At 39.3% G+C, this 19,226-nt stretch overlaps 1 protein-coding gene across 1 annotated transcript in view; it reads left to right on the top strand.

Annotated features, from left to right (window-relative positions):
* Positions 1–19,226, top strand: part of LOC310726864 (uncharacterized protein) — a 29,367-nt gene that overhangs the window by 4,736 nt on the left and 5,405 nt on the right. Inside the window, exon 4 of the mRNA XM_083542903.1 lies at positions 2,669–2,767. Within this exon, the coding sequence (XP_083399029.1) occupies positions 2,669–2,767 (99 nt within the window). The remainder of the gene's footprint in view (positions 1–2,668; positions 2,768–19,226) is intronic.

Consider the following 19,226-nt stretch of genomic DNA (forward strand, 5'->3'; position numbering starts at 1 on the left):
TTGAACATAAATACGCTGCACCTGTCTATAAGCCGCAGGTGTCTACACTGAAACTAATGAACTTTACACAGGCTTTAATGAAAGACAGTGTCTGTTACACGGCTTGTATCTAAACAGTAGCCTACCAAGAAAGTCATTGTTCACTGTCTTCCTTCTTCCTTTCACAACAATTTCTCTCGGGAGTTTTTCTTTTGGCATCATCGTGCGTTTAAAAATCACCATTGGTGAATCTTTTCTCCCGATGCCGTGCAGCTCAGAACACAGGTGAAGTGCGTTTTTTCATGCCCGGTTGTTTTCAGCGTGACGAATGATTTGCATTTTCTGTAGACAGTCCGAGTGAGCGGCAGGTCAAACGTCAGAGGAACGTCATCCATATTTATGATGTGGTGCGGCCCGATTCAGTGGGAGCACATCTGATTTAATATAAAGAGTTTCATTGGTTCAATTGAACCCGTTCGGCAATTTCATTGGTCCAATGTTATGGGGCTCAGTTTTTTGGCTTGAAGTTTGTGAAACCGGGAAAAACCCAGGAAAAATCCATAAATTAGCCGCTTCATTGTTTAAGCCACGGGGTTCAAAGCGTGGGGAAAAAGTAGCGGCTTATAGTCCGGAAAATACGGTACTTATTATAAACCATTACTGGTTTCTTCCAGTCAAAATACAGTAAATATATTCCCATGGTTCTTTAAGGAGAGTGCATTAATTGGTGACACAAACATTAATTACAGTTTTACCCTCACCCTTACCCTAACCGTATATTCTCTGCCTTATTCTCTGATAAACAGTGGAGAAAAAAAAATACCTTTGTCATTTCTGTCAGCATTAGCCATGATCAGTGTTGGGGGTAACGCGTTACAAGTAACGTGCGTTACGTAATAATATTACTTTTCTGGAGTAACGAGTAAAGTAGCGCGTTACTTTATAAATTTAGACACTAATATCTGAGTTACTTTTTTTAAAAAAGTAATGCGAGTTACTTTTCAGTTAAATAATTTTGCATAAAAAAATAAATACTGAATTAAAATGAACGTAGTCACGTAGAATCGCGCACTCATACGTGCGAGCAGCGGGAACAGAAGCTGGTCAGAAGCGGAGATTGCAAACTAGGGATTACATTACTGTGATGGAAGTATTCTTATTATTTTGAAATAGTTGAGGAAAAGGAGAAGGGAATAATGGTTAAGTGTAGATTATGTGTTGGTGAAAAGCTCTTGTCAACTGCAAAAAATACCACTTAAAAAAAAAAAAAAAAAAAAACATCTGCATGCAAAGCACGGCACTACAGATGTGTGTGTGTGTGTGTGTGTGTGTGTGTGTGTGTGTGTGTGTGTGTGTGTGTGTGTGTGTGTGTGTGTGTGTGTGTGTGTGTGTGTGTGTGTGTGTGTGTAATGTTGAATATACGGAAATGGAGACAGAAATATAGAAAACTTTTGCCGACTTTCCACCACTGCAGATCTATAGACTGCTCAGAATAAAAGTTTTCAGTGGGAGACACACGTACGATGCCATCGCAGCGGAGAAAGAGAGCAAATTCACAGCTTATTTGCTGTGAACTCAAAAGCAGTGTACAGAAGTGCGACTGGAAAGTGTTCAGCCTTGTGGTCAAAAGTTAGTCGATCATCTTATTGTTCTCTAAGAAGGTATTAAACATTTTAAATGTTTAAGACATGTCTTTTGCCCTAATATAACTTATTTCTTAATTGCAATTATCTATATTACACCTGTTACACCTGTAAGGCGTGAAAGAGATACAAGTAACGCAAAAGTAACGCAAAAGTAATATAACGCATTACTTTCCATAAAAAGTAACTAAGTAACGTAATTAGTTACTTTTTTGGGGAGTAACTCAATATTGTAATGCAGTACTTTTAAAAGTAACGTTGCCCAACACTGGCAATGATCCTCTGTCTCTGTTGCTATGGACACAGAGCCAGACGGAGGCAGTCGTGCTGTTACACAAAAAAAGAGGGAAATTGGTGTCCATAAACACAAATCAATAGATTAGAGTTTGTGACTATATCACGAAATGCAGTGAGACTGTGTTGAATGGGAACCTAAAATCTGGAATTTCACTTGCATATGAGAGAAAATGATGTGTAAATCTGAGTAAGAATTCAATTAGAATACTTACTTTTTTTTTTTTTAACAATTTACTTGTGTTTTATCCATATTCAAAGACAGGTTGTTAACTTTACACCACTCCATAACCGCTGCACTTTCTCTCTGTAAGATCACTTGTCATTCTTGCTAATGAGATCCACCATGGCCATATCACTGACAAACTTGATGATCTGATTTGACCTGTGCATTGGTGCACAGTTATGTGTCAGCAGTGTGAACAGCAGTGGACTGAGCACTCCACCACGAGGGACCCAGTCCTCAGTGTGGTGGTGCTGGGGATGCTGTTCTCTGAACTGAGGTCCAGAATCCAGTTGCAGAGGGAGGTTTATGCCCAACATGATCAACTTCCCAATTAGATGCTGAGGCTAAAGTTGATGAACAGCTCTGTAAAAATGATAGGATATATTGTATGAGTAGTCACTTTCGTGGTGGTTTTGAGGACCTTTCTGTTATCATACTGAGTTTGCAATGTTCCAATGATGTGTTAGAACAATTACTGGACAAACAAGATTTGGATTTCTATATAATACTTATGATGTGTTTGCAGGTGCCATACCATTGTACATCTGGATTGCCACAGCAGGAGGAGGTCTTCTTTTACTTTTTGTTATTGCTGCACTGATTTATTGTTGGAAATCTCGTAAAAGTGAGTTAAATTTTAACACACACATACACATACACACAAAGTACCTTATATGCAGAGGTGGCAAAAGTACACACATCCTTTACTTAAGTAGAAGTACAGATACTCATGTTTTAAAATACTCTGGTAAAAGTTGAAGTACTGATTATACCTTTTTACTTAAGTGAAAGTAAAGAAGTCTTGGCTCTGACATGTACTTAAGTAAAAAGTAGCTATTACTTCTACCTGTTTTAGCTGTTAACTGGACCTCACATCATATTAATATTAGATAGATAGATAGATAGATAGATAGATAGATAGATAGATAGATAGATAGATAGATAGATAGATAGATAGATAGATAGATAGATAGATAGATAGATAGATAGATAGATAGATAGATAGAACTTTATTGTCATTGCATAGTACAGGTACACAGCAACGAAATGCATTTTGGCATCTACCAGAAGCGCACAAAGTAGCAATCGTGCAAATAGTGCAGATAAATATGTATCATATTTACAGCATGTGATATATATGTAAGCATATGTACAGTGATTAAATATAAAGGCTATAACAGTGCAGAGATGTGTGGAGATCATTAAGAGCCTTTGCTATGTTTCCACACGGACAGTTAATGAGGTGATACCGGAGAAACTGCACCGCTTCAAGTCAAGAAGCTTTTATATATAATCATAGATATTTTACAGATTTGAATGATGTATTGTTTTTATCTCTACGATCAATAAAGACAGTAATTTAAGTTCGTTTTGCCATTATGAGGGAAAAACCCACAAAACGCCACCCAGAGGGTAAATTGTGTGAATTATGGCGGATTTGGTGTTTGATTTAAAACTTGGCGCAGAAATAAAACAAAAGTTTACTGAATAAAAATATTTTTCGGTGGAGTTTATTTATTTATTTTATATCTAAGTAAAGAAGGGACGTTGTGAATAAGTGTATGTTTTGCTGGAGGTTTTAATTTTGCTTCTTTTATATTTAGTTATTTATTTATGTATTTATATATTTTTTATAAAAATGGTAAAAACATAAATGCGCGCTGAATTGATAGCGTGTTAATAACATCTAGTGCCGTTTACAATAATTAGAATTTTGACAGCCAATTATACATATTAATAATTAATACATTAATACAAAACGAATTAAAAAATTTTGTTACCCATGAGCGTAAATTTCATTTAACAGTAGGGGGGGGGACAAAAAATATAAAATTTCTCATGAGCAATTTTTGAAGGGGGACACAAATAATACAGTCAAATTGTACTTATAATGACACAGTGTCCCCACAGTGAAACACTGCTTTTATTATTGTAGCATGGAGACTGCGTCATTATGGTTATTTTAAGTTTAAGTTTTTCTCAGGTTCAATGACAAAGCAAAACAAGGAATTAAAAAAGGTTTAAAATTGTATTTAAAATTAATTAAAGACACTTAAGAACAGAATAGAAATGTATTATAAAAATACAGTGGGGTCAGTTCGGATGTAGCACAGTGCTCATTTAGTAAATGCACAGATAAACAATATGCTAATTGTGTGTTAATGTTAAGTTAACATTATACCAAGTCGTCCCAAATAAAACACTGCATGGGAAACGGCTTTGGTGTGTTAGTGTCAGTGCACTATGCTACAAGCTATTGTAAACAAGCTAACGTTCACTAGATAAGTCATATTTTAATCGCTAATAGAGCAGATTCATGGAAAATTACATCACTAATCAGCATTTTTGCCGCAACTAATTTATGAATGAGTCTGCATCAACTACATTAAAGAAAATCGCTCTATTTAAAGTGAATAAAATACACTAGTTAATGGAGTTGAACGTTAATTGAGCTGCAGTCACACACCTGACTCGTGTGTGTAGAGTAGGTGAGAGGAACTGGGAAAGCAGGCAGTGGGTCAATCCACTGTGAGGAAGGGGGGGACTGTTTATAAATGCATTTTTGCGGTTTTTTTTCCTACTTACCCAATTATTTAGGTATACAAAGATATATTGTTTACAATATAGAGTGTGTTATTTTTAGATAATTTTTTTTGGGGGGGCACAACCCTCGGATGGGGGGGGGGCATGTTCGGGCACAACGAAGGGGCTAATTTATTCATTTATATCAGTTTCACAAACTTCAAGCCAAAAAACTGAGCGACATAACATAAGACCAATGAAATTTCCAAATGGAAACGAAAAAACGCACCTCACCTGTGTTCTGAGCTGCACGGCGTCGGGAGAAAAATTTTTTTTTTTTTAAACGCTTGACGAGTGAAAGGAAGGAGGAAGACAGTGAACAATGACTTTCTTGCTAGGCTACTGTTTAGATACAAGCCGTTGTAACGCGTTGAGTCTGGGTGAAGGGAGAGCTCGCTAACTCCAGTTGCAACAGAAATCATATTAGCACAGACAGGTTTCCAACACTTGTGCTTTTTAATTTTTCTTGGCAACAGCGTTATGGGTTAGTCAAAGAAACTTAGAAATGAGCATCAGAAAATAATAAGGACATATTCCTCAGTCTTACACACACGCAGTAATATCGGAAGAATGCAGTGCAGCATGCAGCATGCTATTCCCAAAATACCGCTATGCTCCTAAAGGAATTGCAACATATTTCACCCGTTACACCGTGTGTAACGTGTCTTTCGTTAAAGCCTGTGTAAAGTACATTAGTGTAGACACCTGCGGCTTATAGACAGGTGCACCTTATTTATGTTAAAAATTATATTTTTATATTACTTTTAATTACTTATTATATACGTTATATTACTTTTGCATTACTTTCGCGTTACTTGTATCTCTTTCACGCCTTACAGGTGTAACAGGTGTAATATAGATAATTGCCATTAAGAAATAAGTTATATTAGGGCAAAAGATATGTCTTAAACATTTAAAATGTTTAATAACTTCTTATAGAACAATAAGATAATCGACTAACTTTTGACCACAAGGCTGAACACTTTCCAGTCACACTTCTGTACACTGCTTTTCAATCTGCCTTCGCCGTCAGGAATGTAACGTGCAATTCCGTAAATATGACCTCGTCCTCGTCTACGTCATTTTCTGCTTCATCATCAGCTTGAAACATTCTGAACGCTTTTACAAAGTTCACGCTATTATCAGTGACCGTGGCAGTTTATCTTCCCACAAAGAGCAAATGTGCTGTGAATTCTCTCTCTCTCTCTCTCTCTCTCTCTCTCTCTCTCTCTCTCTCTGCTGCGGTGGCATCGTACATGTGTCTCCCACGGAAAACCTTATATGCCCCCCGCACACACACATCTGTAGTGCTGTACATGCAGATGTAGTGTTTTTTTTTGTTTGTTTGTTTTTTTTTTTTTAAGTGGTATTTTTTGCAGTTGACAAGAGCTTTTCACCAACACATAATCTACACTTAACCATTATTCCTTTCTCCTTTTCCTCGACTATTTTAAAATAATAAGAATACTTCCATCGCAGTAATGTAATCCCTAGTTTGCCATCTCCGCTTCTGACCAGCTTCTGTTCCCGCTGCTCGCACGTATGAGTGGCGATTCTACGTGACTACGTTCATTTTAATTCAGTATTTATTTATTTTTTTTATGCAAAATAATTTAACTGAAAGTAACTCGCATTACTTTTTTAAAAAAGTAACTCAGATATTAGTGTGTAAGTTTATAAAGTAACGCGCTACTTTACTCGTTACTCCAGAAAAGTAATATTATTACGCAACGCACGTTACTTGTAACACGTTACCCCCAACACTGTTTATAGTTAAAATCTGTCCAAAAAAAAATATCAGATCAATATTTTTTTTCTGCATTTTTGCTTAAATATGTTAATCAACCTCAGTTCTGTTCAAACTACTAAATAATTTTTTTTAAATCCAGGATTAAAGATTTTTTATTGCAAATTTAATTAATGACCACAGATATGGGGAAAAAACACAAAATTACTTAATTTTAATATATAAAGTGATTGTCGACTGAATTTTATTCCATTTTTTTTACCATTTATCACAGTCTTGAATGTGTCAGGGAATAGTAAACAAACTGACTTTTATGCATTGTTATTTGTTTATTTATTTTTTTGCAGCATCAGATTTATTTTCGTCCACACTTATTGCATGTGGCTGTTTTTTCCTCATTAACTGTAATTATAACGACATATTTAATTGCACCGCCATGAAATTATATATATATATATATATATATATATATATATATATATATATATATATATATATATATATATATATATATATATATACAGTGAGGAAAATAAGTATTTGAACACCATGCTATTTTGCAAGTTCTCCCACTTAGAAATCATGGAGGGGTCTGAAATTGTCATCGTAGGTGCATGTCCACTGTAAAAGACATAATCTAAAAAAAAAAATCCAGAAATCACAATGTATGATTTTTTAACTATTTATTTATATGATACAGCTGCAAATAAGTATTTGAACACCTGAGAAAGTCAATGTTAATATTTGGTACAGTAGCCTTTGTTTGCAATTACAGAGGTCAAACGTTTCCTGTAGTTTTTCACCAGGTTTGCACACACTGCAGGAGGGATTTTGGCCCACTCCTCCACACAGATCTTCTCTAGATCAGTCAGGTTTCTGGCCTGTCGCTGAGAAACACGGAGTTTGAGCTCCCTCCAAATATTCTCTATTGGGTTTAGGTCTGGAGACTGGCTAGGCCACACCAGAACCTTGATATGCTTCTTACAGAGCCACTCCTTGGTTATCCTGGCTGTGTGCTTCGGGTCATTGTCATGTTGGAAGACCCAGCCTCGACCCGTCTTCAATGCTCTAACTGAGGGAAGGAGGTTGTTCCTCAAAATCTCGCAATACATGGCCCCGGTCATCCTCTGCTTAACACAGTGCAGTCACCCTCTCCCATGTGCAGAAAAACACCCCCAAAGCATGACGCTACCACCCCCATGCTTCACAGTAGGGATGGTGTTCTTGGGAAGGTACTCATCATTCTTTTTCCTCCAAACACGTTTACTGGAATTATGACCCAAAAGTTCTATTTTGGTCTCATCTGACCACATGACTTTCTCCCATGACTCCTCTGGATCATCCAAATGGTCATTGGCAAACTTAAGACGTGCCTGGACATGTGCTGGTTTAAGCAGGGGAACCTTCCGTGCCATGCATGATTTCGAACCATGACATCTTAGTGTATTACCAACGGTAACCTTGAAAACGGTGGTCCCAGCTCATTTTAGGTCATTAACCAGCTTCTCCCGTGTAGTTCTGGGCTGATTTCTCACCTTCCTTAGGATCATTGAGACCCTACGAGGTGAGATCTTGCATGGAGCCCCAGTCCGAGGGAGATTGACAGTCATGTTTAGCTTCTTCCATTTTCTAATGATTGCTCCAACAGTGGACCTTTTTTCACCAAGCTGCTTGGCAATTTCCCCGTAGCCCTTTCCAGCCTTGTGGAGGTGTACAATTTTGTCTCTAGTGTCTTTGGACAGCTCTTTGGTCTTGGCCATGTTAATGGTTGGATTCTTACTGATTGTATGGGGTGGACAGGTGTCTTTATGCAGCTAACGACCTCAAACAGGTGCATCTAATTTAGGATAATAAATGTAGTGGAGGTGGACATTTTAAAGGCAGACTAACAGGTCTTTGAAGGTCAGAATTCCAGCTGATAGACAGGTGTTCAAATACTTATTTGCAGCTGTATCATACAAATAAATAGTTTAAAAATCATATATTGTGATTTCTGGATTATTTTTTTTTTTGATTATGTCTCTCACAGTGGACATGCACCTACGATGACAATTTCAGACCCCTCCATGATTTCTAAGTGGGAGAACTTACAAAATAGCAGGGTGTTCAAATACTTATTTTCCTCACAGTATACATATATATATATATACAGTGAGGAAAATAAGTATTTGAACACCCTGCTATTTTGCAAGTTCCCCCACTTAGAAATCATGGAGGGGTCTGAAATTGTCATCGTAGGTGCATGTCCACTGTGAGAGACATAATCTAAAAAAAAAAATCCAGAAATCACAATGTATGATTTTTTAACTATTTATTTGTATGATACAGCTGCAAATAAGTATTTGAACACCTGGGAAAGTCAATGTTAATATTTGGTACAGTAGCCTTTATTTGCAATTACAGAGGTCAAACTTTTCCTGTAGTTTTTCACCAGGATTGCACACACTGCAGGAGGGATTTTGGCCCACTCCTCCACACAGATCTTCTCTAGATCAGTCAGGTTTCTGGCCTGTCGCTGAAAAACATGGCGTTTGAGCTCCCTCCAAAGATTCTCTATTGGGTTTAGGTCTGGAGACTGGCTAGGCCACGCCAGAACCTTGATATGCTTCTTACAGAGCCACTCCTTGGTTATCCTGGCTGTGTGCTTCAGGTCATTGTCATGTTGGAAGACCCAGCCTCGACCCATTTTCAATGCTCTAACTGAGGGAAGGAGGTTGTTCCCCAAAATCTCGCAATACATGGCCCCGGTCATCCTCTCCTTAATACAGTGCAGTCGCCCTGTCCCATGTGCAGAAAAACACCCCCAAAGCATGATGCTACCACCACCATGCTTCACAGTAGGGATGGTGTTCTTGGGATGGTACTCATCATTCTTCTTGCTCCAAACACGTGTAGTGGCATTATGACCCAAAAGTTCTATTTTGGTCTCATCTGACCACATGACTTTCTCCCATGACTCCTCTGGATCATCCAAATGGTCATTGGCAAACTTAAGACGTGCCTGGACATGTCCTGGTTTAAGCAGGGGAACCTTCCGTGCCATGCATGATTTCAAACCATGACGTCTTAGTGTATTACCAACAGTAACCTTGGAAACGGTGGTCCCAGCTCTTTTCAGGTCATTGACCAGCTCCTCCCGTGTAGTTCTGGGCTGTAGTTTCTCACTTTCCTTAGGATCATTGAGACCCCACGAGGTGAGATCTTGCATGGAGCCCCAGTCCAAGGGAGACTGACAGTCATGTTTAGCTTCTTCCATTTTCTAATGATTGCTCCAACAGTGGACCTTTTTTCACCAAGCTGCTTGGCAATTTCCCCGTAGCCCTTTCCAGCCTTGTGGAGGTGTACAATTTTGTCTCTAGTGTCTTTGGACAGCTCTTTGGTCTTGGCCATGTTAGTAGTTGGATTCTTACTGATTGTATGGGGTGTACAGGTGTCTTTATGCAGCAAACGACCTCAAACAGGTGCATATAATTTAGAATAATAAATGTAGTGGAGGTGGACATTTTAAAGGCAGACTAACAGGTCTTTGAGGGTCAGAATTCTAGTTGATAGACCGGTGTTCAAATACTTATTTGCAGCTGTATCATACAAATAAATAGTTTAAAAATCATACATTGTGATTTCTGGATTTTTTTTTTTAGATTATGTCTCTCACAGTGGACATGCACCTACGATGACAATTTCAGACCCCTCCATGATTTTTAAGTGGGAGAACTTGCAAAATAGCAGGGTGTTCAAATACTTATTTTCCTCACTGTATATATATATATATATATATATATATATATATATATATATATATATATATATATATATACACATACACAGTCAGGTCCATAAATATTGGGACATCGACACAATTCTAACATTTTTGGCTCTATACACCACCACAATGGATTTGAAATGAAACGAACAAGTTGAAATTAATCTTTATTTTAAGGGCATTTACATCCAAATCAGGTGAATGGTGTAGGAATTACAACAGTTTGCATACGTGCCTCCCACTTGTTACGGGTCCAAAAGTAATGGGACAGAATAATAATCATAAATCAAACTTTCACTTTTTTTAATACTTGGTTGCAAATCCTTTACAGTCAAGTACAGCCTGAAGTCTGGAATGCATAGACATCACCAGACACTGGGTTTCATCCCTGGTGATGCTCTGCCAGGCCTCTACTGCAACTGTCCTCAGTTCCTGCTTGTTCTTGGGCCATTTTCCCTTCAGTTTTGTCTTCAGCAAGTGAAATGCATGCTCAATTGGATTCAGGTCAGGTGATTGACTTGGCCATTGCATAACATTCCACTTTTTTCTCTTAAAAAACTCTTTGGTTGCTTTTTGCAGTATGCTTTGGGTCATTGTCTATCTGCACGGTGAAGCGCCGTCCAATGAGTTCTGAAGCATTTGGCTGAATATGAGCAGATAATATTGCCCGAAACACTTCTGAATTCAATCTGCTGCTTTTGTCATCAGTCACATCATCAATAAATACAAGAGAACCAGTTCCATTGGCAGCCATACATGCCCACGCCATGACACTACCACCACCATGCTTCACTGATGAGGTGGTATGCAGTTCCTTTCCTTCTCCATACTCTTCTCTTCCCATCACTCTCTGGTACAAGTTGATCTTGGTCTCATCTGTCCATAGGATGTTGTTCCAGAACTGTGGAGACTTTTTTAGATGTTTTTTGGCAAACTCTAATCTGGCCTTCCTGTTTTTGAGGCTCACCAATGGTTTACATCTTGTGGTGAACCCTCTGTATTCACGCTGGTGAAGTCTTCTCTTGATTGTTGACTTTGACACACATACACCTACCTCCTGGAGAGTGTTCTTGATCTGGCCAACTGTTGTGAAGGGTGTTTTCTTCACCAGGGAAAGAATTCTTCGGTCATCCACCACAGTTGTTTTCCATGGTCTTCCGGTTTTTTAAAGTTGCTGAGCTCACCAGTGCGTTCCTTCTTTTTAAGAATGTTCCAAACAGTTGTTTTGGCCACGTCTAATGTTTTTGCTATCTCTCTGATGGGTTTGTTTTGTTTTTTTAGCCTAATGATGGCTTGCTTCACTGTTAGTGACAGCTCTTTGGATCTCATCTGGGAGAGTTGACAGCAACAGATTCCAAATGCAAATAGCACACTTGAAATGAACTCTGGACCTTTTATCTGCTTATTGTAATTGGTATATTGAGGGAATAACACACACCTAGCCATGGAACAGCTGAGAAGCCAATTGGCCCATTACTTTTGGTCCCTTAACAAGTGGGAGGCAGACATATGCAAACTGTTGTAATTCCTACACCATTCACCTGATTTGGACGATAAAAAAAACGCAAATTTAACCTCTTCCCATTAGGGGCACTACTAACTTTCAAAAATGCATTCATATATATATATATATATATATATATATATATATATATATATATATATATATATATATATATATATATATATATATATATATATATATACAGTGCTTTGCGAAAGTATTCGGCCCCCTTGAACTTTGCGACCTTTTGCCACATTTCAGGCTTCAAACACAAAGATATCAAACTGTAATTTTTTGTGAAGAATCAACAACAAGTGGGACACAATCATGAAGTGGAACGAAATTTATTGGATATTCCAAACTTTTTTAACAAATAAAAAACTGAAAAATTGGGCGTGCAAAATTATTCAGCCCCCTTAAGTTAATACTTTGTAACGCCACCTTTTGCTGCGATTACAGCTGTAAGTCGCTTGGGGTATGTCTCTATCAGTTTTGCACATCGAGAGACTGAAATCTTTGCCCATTCCTCCTTGCAAAACAGCTCGAGCTCAGTGAGGTTGGATGGAGAGCATTTGCGAACAGCAGTTTTCAGTTCTTTCCACAGATTCTCGATTGGATTCAGGTCTGGACTTTGACTTGGCCATTCTAACACCTGGATATGTTTATTTGTGAACCATTCCATTGTAGATTTTGCTTTATGTTTTGGATCATTGTCTTGTTCTGTAGGATGCAAATCTCCATCACAGTCTCAGGTCTTTTGCAGACTCCATCAGGTAATTTCATGGCAGCGTAATAAGTGTGGCAGAAAATAATTTAATCTGATGCTGCAATAAAAAAATTACAATGCAAAAAGTCAGTTTGTTTACTAATATTTGACACATTCAAGACTGTCTTCTTCTTCTTTTTCTTTCGGCTGCTCCCATTAGGGGTCGCCAAGGCGGATCATCCGTCTCCATAACACCCTGTCCTCTACATCTGCCTCTTTTACACCAACTACCTGCATGTCTTCCATCACCACAACCATGAACCTCCTCCTTGGTCTTCCTCTTTTCCTCCTACCTGGTGGCTCCATCCTCAGCATTTTCCTACCAATATAACTCATGTCCCTCCTCTGCACATGTCCAAACCATCTCAATCTTGCCTCCCTCACCTTGTCACCAAAACGTCCAACATGCGCTGTCCCTCTAATGAACTCATTTCTAATCTTGTCCATCCTCGTCACTCCCAACAAAAACCTCAACATCTTCAGCTCTGCTACCTCCAGCTCCGCCTCCTGCCTTTTACTCAATGCCAGTGTCTCTAAACCATACAACATCGCAGGTCTCACCACAGTCCTATAAACTTTCCCTTTTATTCTTGCAGATACCCTACTATCACAAATCACTCCTGCTATCACTCTTCTCCACCCACTCCACCCTGCCTGCACTCTTTTCTTTACTTCCCTAACACACTTTCCATTACTTTGCACTGTTGACCCCAGGTACCTGAACTCCTCCACCTTCTCCACCTCTTCTCCCTGCAACCGCACCACTCCACTGCCCTCCTTCTCATTCACACACATGTACTCTGTCTTACTCCTACTGACTTTCATTCCCCTCCTCTCCAGCGCGTACCTCCACCTCTCCAGGCTCTTCTCAACCTGCTCACTACTCTCACCACAAATCACAATATCATCCGCAAACATCATAGTCCAGGGAGACTCCTGTCTGACCTCGTCCGTCAACCTGTCCATCACCACTGCAAACAGGAAAGGGCTCAGGGCCGATCCTTGATGCAGTCCAACCTTCACCTTGAACCAGTCTGTCGTTCCTACTGCACACTTCACTGCTGTCACACTGTCCTCATACATGTCCTGCACCACCCTCACGTACTTCTCTGACACACCTGACTTCCTCATACAATACCACAACTCCTCTCTTGGCACTCTGTCGTACGCTTTCTCTAAATCCACAAATACGCAATGCAGCTCCTTCTGTCCTTCTTTATACTTCTTTATCAACGTTCTCAAAGCAAATAAGGCATCTGTGGTGCTCTTCCTCGGCATAAAACCATACTGTTGCTCACAGATGGTCACCTCTTCTCTCAGCCTGGCTTCCACTACTCTTTCCCATAACTTCATGGTGTGACTGATCAACTTAATTCCCCTGTAGTTACTGCAGGTCTGCACATCTCCATTATTCTTAAAGATCGGTACCAGCACACTCCTTCTCCATTCCTCAGGCATCCTCTCACCTTCCAAAATCTTGTTAAACAATCTGGTTAAAAACTCCACTGCCATCTCTCCTAAACATCTCCATGCTTCTACCGGTATGTCATCTGGTCCAACCGAATTTCCACTCTTCATCCTCTTAATTGCTGCTCTCACTTCCTCCTTACTAATCCTATCCACTTCCTGCTTTACCAACTCCACATCATCCAACCTTCTCTCTCTCTCATTTTCCTCGTTCCTCAGCTGCTCAAAATACTCCCTTCATCTTCTCAACACACTCTCCTCACTAGTCAACTCATTTCCATCTCCATCCTTTATTGCTCTAACTTGCAACACATCCTTCCCAGCTCGATCCCTCTGCCTGGCCAATCGGTACAAATCCTTTACTCCTTCCTTTGTGTTCAACCTCTCATACAGCTCCTTTTATGCCTTTTCCTTGGCTTTCGCCACATCCCTCTTTACCTGCTGCCGCATCTCCTTGTACTCCCGCCTACTTTTCTCATCACCCTGTCGATCCCACTTCTGTTTTGTTAACCTCTTTCCCCTTATACTCTCCTGCACTTCCTCATTCCACCACCACGTCTCTTTCTCTTCCTTTCTATTTCCAGATGTCACACCAAGTACCTTTCTAGCTGCCTCCCTCATCACTCCTGCAGTAGTTTCCCAATCATCCAGCACCTCTTCACCACCACAGAGCCCCTGTCTGACCTCTTCCCTGAACCTCACACTACTGTCTTCCTCCTTCAGTTTCCACCATCTTATTCTTCTTTTAGTCCTCACTCTCCTCCTCTTCTTCTTCACCTCCAAAACCATCCTACAGACCACCATCTGATGCTGCCTAGCTACACTGTCCCCTGCCAACACCTTACAGTCTCCAATCTCCTTCAGGTTGCATCTCCTACATAGAACATAGTCCACCGGTGTGCACCTTCCTCCACTCTTATAGGTCACCCTATGAGCCTCCTTCTTCTTAAAATACGTATTCACCACTGCCATTTCCATCCTTTTAGCAAAATCTACCACCATCTGCCCTCCCACATTTCTCTTCTTTAGGCTATACCTACCCATCACCTCCTCATCACCTCTGTTCCCCTCACCTACATGTCCATTAAAGTCTGCCCCAATCACCAATCGTTCATTTCTAGGTACACCATCTACCACTTCATCTAATTCACTCCAGAATCTTTCCTTCTCCTCCATCTCACAGCCGACTTGTGGCGCATAGGCACTGATGAGATTTATCATCATCCCTTCAACTTCCACCTTCACGATCAATACCCTATCAGAAACTCTCTTCACCTCCACTACACTCTTACTGTACTCTTCCTTCAGAATCACCCCTACACCATTTCTCTTTCCATCCACACCATAATAGAACAGTTTTAACGCACCTCCAATGTTTCTGGCCTTACTCCCTTTCCACTTGGTCTCCTGAACACACAACATATCTACCTTTCTCCTCTCCATCATATCAGCAAACTCTCTCCCTTTACCAGTCATAGTGCCAACATTTAAAGTACCAACCCGAACCTCCACTCTCCTACACTTCTCCTTTCCCTGCCGTCTCTGTAGACGTCTTCCACCTTTCCTTCTCCTCCTTCGGCCAACAGTAGCCCAATTTCCACCAGTACCCTGTTGGCTAACAATACCTGTGGCGGTCGTTGTTAACCCGGGCCTCGACCGATCCGGTATGAAATTCTTAATCGTGACCCGCATATTTGATTTGGCACATGTTTTACGCTGGATGCCCTTCCTAACGCAACCCTCCCCATTTATCCGGGCTTGAGACCGGCACTAAGAGTGCACTGGCTTGTGCAACCCTAATGGCTGGGTTACACATTCAAGACTGTAATAAATGGTAAAAAAAATAATCAAATCCAGTCCACAATCACTTTTTATATTAAAATTTGTTGCAGTTTTTTCCATATCTGCGTCATCAATCATCAGAGGTTGATTAACAGATTTTGGCGGGGGAAAAAAAATACAGAAATTATTGATCTGATATATTTTTACAGCAGTTTAACATACTGTACTTTAAAATCCAGAGCAACAGATGTGTCACCAATTTTGCAGACAGAGAATTGCTGATGTAGCAAAATGTTTACTATCATGGTTATGTCAAAGTACGTTTATCCACCGAGAATTATTCCATTAGCTAAAACACATGAAAAGTTTTGGGCACAAGAAATTATCTGGTGGATAAAAAAAGACCAGAACACTGAACAAGGGTATAGCACCCCTAGCCATGGATTATCCAACTAATGCTATGGTCATTTGCCGGCACTGACAACATCCAAATCAAATCGATACAAATCAGCATCGATTCTTCTAAGTACACTTGCATTTCTGGGTACAGTTTTTAAAAGAATTTGGCAAGTTGGTTGTTCCAACTATTTTGGAGAACTAAACACAGATATTCTAGGGCTGTAGGATGTTTCAATTCCTTCTATCTCCCCATGTAATCCCAGACAGACTTGATGATGTTAAGATCTGGGCTCTGTGGAGGTCAAAACTTATACTTCCAGGACTCCTTGTTATTCTTTACACTGAAGATAGTTCTAATGACATTGGCTGCATGTTTGGGCTTGTTGTCCTGCTGCAGGATAAATTTGTGGCCAATTAGATGCCTTACTGATGGTATTGCATGATAGATAAGTATCTGCCAGTATTTTTCAGCATTGAGGACACTATTAATCCTGATCAAATCTCCAAACTCAATCGCAGAAATGCAGCCCCAAACTTGCAAGGAAACTTCACTGTGCACAGCACTACTGTTGCCTGCAGAGACTCTTTATTGTACCATACTCCAACTTGTATTTTTGAGACATTGCTGATGCATTATAACTACCTTGTATCCAAAGTTAATTTTGACTTCAAATTTTTATTTAGACTTAATCACAGTTTATTGTAACAGTCTTTCTGTTGGAATGCAGAAGGTTTATTTGAACTTCTTGGTTAATTTTTTTCATCACAAGTCTTTTGTATCTGAAACATTGAAAAAGGCATATTCCCTCTCAAACGCCCCTTTCACTCAAACATGTAAACACACACACACACACACACACACACACACACACACACACACACAGAGCTACCAGTCATGCCTCCCTCCAACGCTCAACACTCTTGCTCAGCCTCTCCTTCCTACTAATCACCTACACCTCTCCCCCATTCACCCGTCCCTTTTATAAGGTCCCTTTTCCCCTTTACTCGCCATCCGATCTACAGTTTATATACCATAGACCATCCGGACTACCTACTAAGACTCATGCCTAGGTTAAGTTTATCGTTTCCTGCTTTGTCGTTTCTTACCCTCTTGTGTTTTGCCTATTCAAGATCAATTAACGACACCTTGTTTTACTCCTGATTCCTGACATGGTCTATCCGTGACACACAGAGAGAGAAACTTAATAAAGCAATCATATTTAAAACAACACAAAATGGTACTTATTATTTAAATTAAATAGAGATTAATCCTTGCGACAAAAAAGTTACAAAGTAAGATAAGAATATTATTCAGTATTTTATCCCGTGTCTGTCATGCCACCTGTGGGCAATCGAGAAGTCCTTATTGTCAAGCCCTGTATCATATATCAGGTTTATCAAAACATACGAACTAGGGTAATCTGGTAAATAACATTTATAAACAAAACAGTAAAAAACATTCTGGAAAATAGTGCTTTAAGATCAGTGTGTTTTTTGCAAAGATTTTCACTCCACACAGTTTACAAATGGTCAGTAAAACAAAATTGTTGACGAAACTTATGATGCAATTTATGAGTCAACAAATTAACACTGCTTGTTTCAACCTATATATTTATAGTAAGTGGAGGGAATAACTTGTTTTTTTATTATCACTCCTACACACTACGTATCCCTAAACTTTAAAATGTGTACTTTTTCTTTTTTGTTGATCTTAATTTTCGTCACAATCTTCGAGCTCGTATCTCAAGTTTTTGCTCGCGTATCAAAGCAAAAAATCGACCGAGTGACCGCTCGTACCTCAAAAAACTCTTATGTTAGGGCACTCGTATGTCGAGGTACCACTGTATACCTTTATTTGTCCCATAGTGGGGAAATGACTAAAATTATGAAATTGATAATCATTAGCACCTGCTTAGTATAATAATTAAATTATACACCTTCCTCTGGTCCTACAAAATATCCGTGACAAATTGTACAAAGTGTGCAAAATTATGAATTGAAAATCCAAAGAAATTCAAGTCAAATATTGAATATTGATTTGGATCTCTTTTCTGTTCAGTTACTTTCCACTGCATTAAAATATATATATATATATATATATATATATATATATATATATATATATATATATATATATATATATATATATATATATATATATATATACAGTGAGGAAAATAAGTATTTGAACACCCTGCTATTTTGCAAGTTCTCCCACTTAGAAATCATGGAGGGGTCTGAAATTGTCATCGTAGGTGCATGTCCACTGTGAGAGACATAATCTAAAAAAAAAAATCCAGAAATCACAATGTATGATTTTTAAACTATTTATTTGTATGATACAGCTGCAAATAAGTATTTAAACACCTGTCTATCAGCTAGAATTCTGACCCTCAAAGACCTGTTAGTCTGCCTTTAAAATGTCCACCTCCACTACATTTATTATCCTAAATTAGATGCACCTGTTTGAGGTCGTTAGCTGCATAAAGACACCTGTCCACCCCATACAATCAGTAAGAATCCAACTACTAACCTGGCCAAGACCAAAGAGCTGTCCAAAGACACTAAAGACAAAATTGTACACCTTCACAAGGCTGGAAAGGGCTACGGGGAAATTGCCAAGCAGCTTGGTGAAAAAAGGTCCACTGTTGGAGCAATCATTAGAAAATGGAAGAAGCTAAACATGACTGTCAATCTCCCTTGGACTGGGGCTCCATGCAAGATCTTACCTCGTGGGATCTCAATGATCCTAAGGAAGGTGAGAAATCAGCCCAGAACTACATGGGAGGAGCGGGTCAATGACCTGAAAAGAGCTGGGACCACCGTTTCCAAGGTTACTGTTGGTAATACACTAAGACGTCATGGATTGAAATCATGCATGGCACGGAAGGTTCCCCTGCTTAAACCAGCACATGTCCAGGCACGTCTTAAGTTTGCCAATGACCATTTGGATGATCCAGAGGAGTCATGGGAGAAAGTCATGTGGTCAGATGAGACCAAAATAGAACTTTTGAGTCATAATTCGACTAAACGTGTTTGGAGGAAGAAGAATGATGAGTACCATCCCAAGAAC

This window comes from Silurus aristotelis, assembly GCF_946808225.1.
Source record: "Silurus aristotelis genome assembly, chromosome: 5".
Taxonomy (NCBI): domain Eukaryota; kingdom Metazoa; phylum Chordata; class Actinopteri; order Siluriformes; family Siluridae; genus Silurus; species Silurus aristotelis.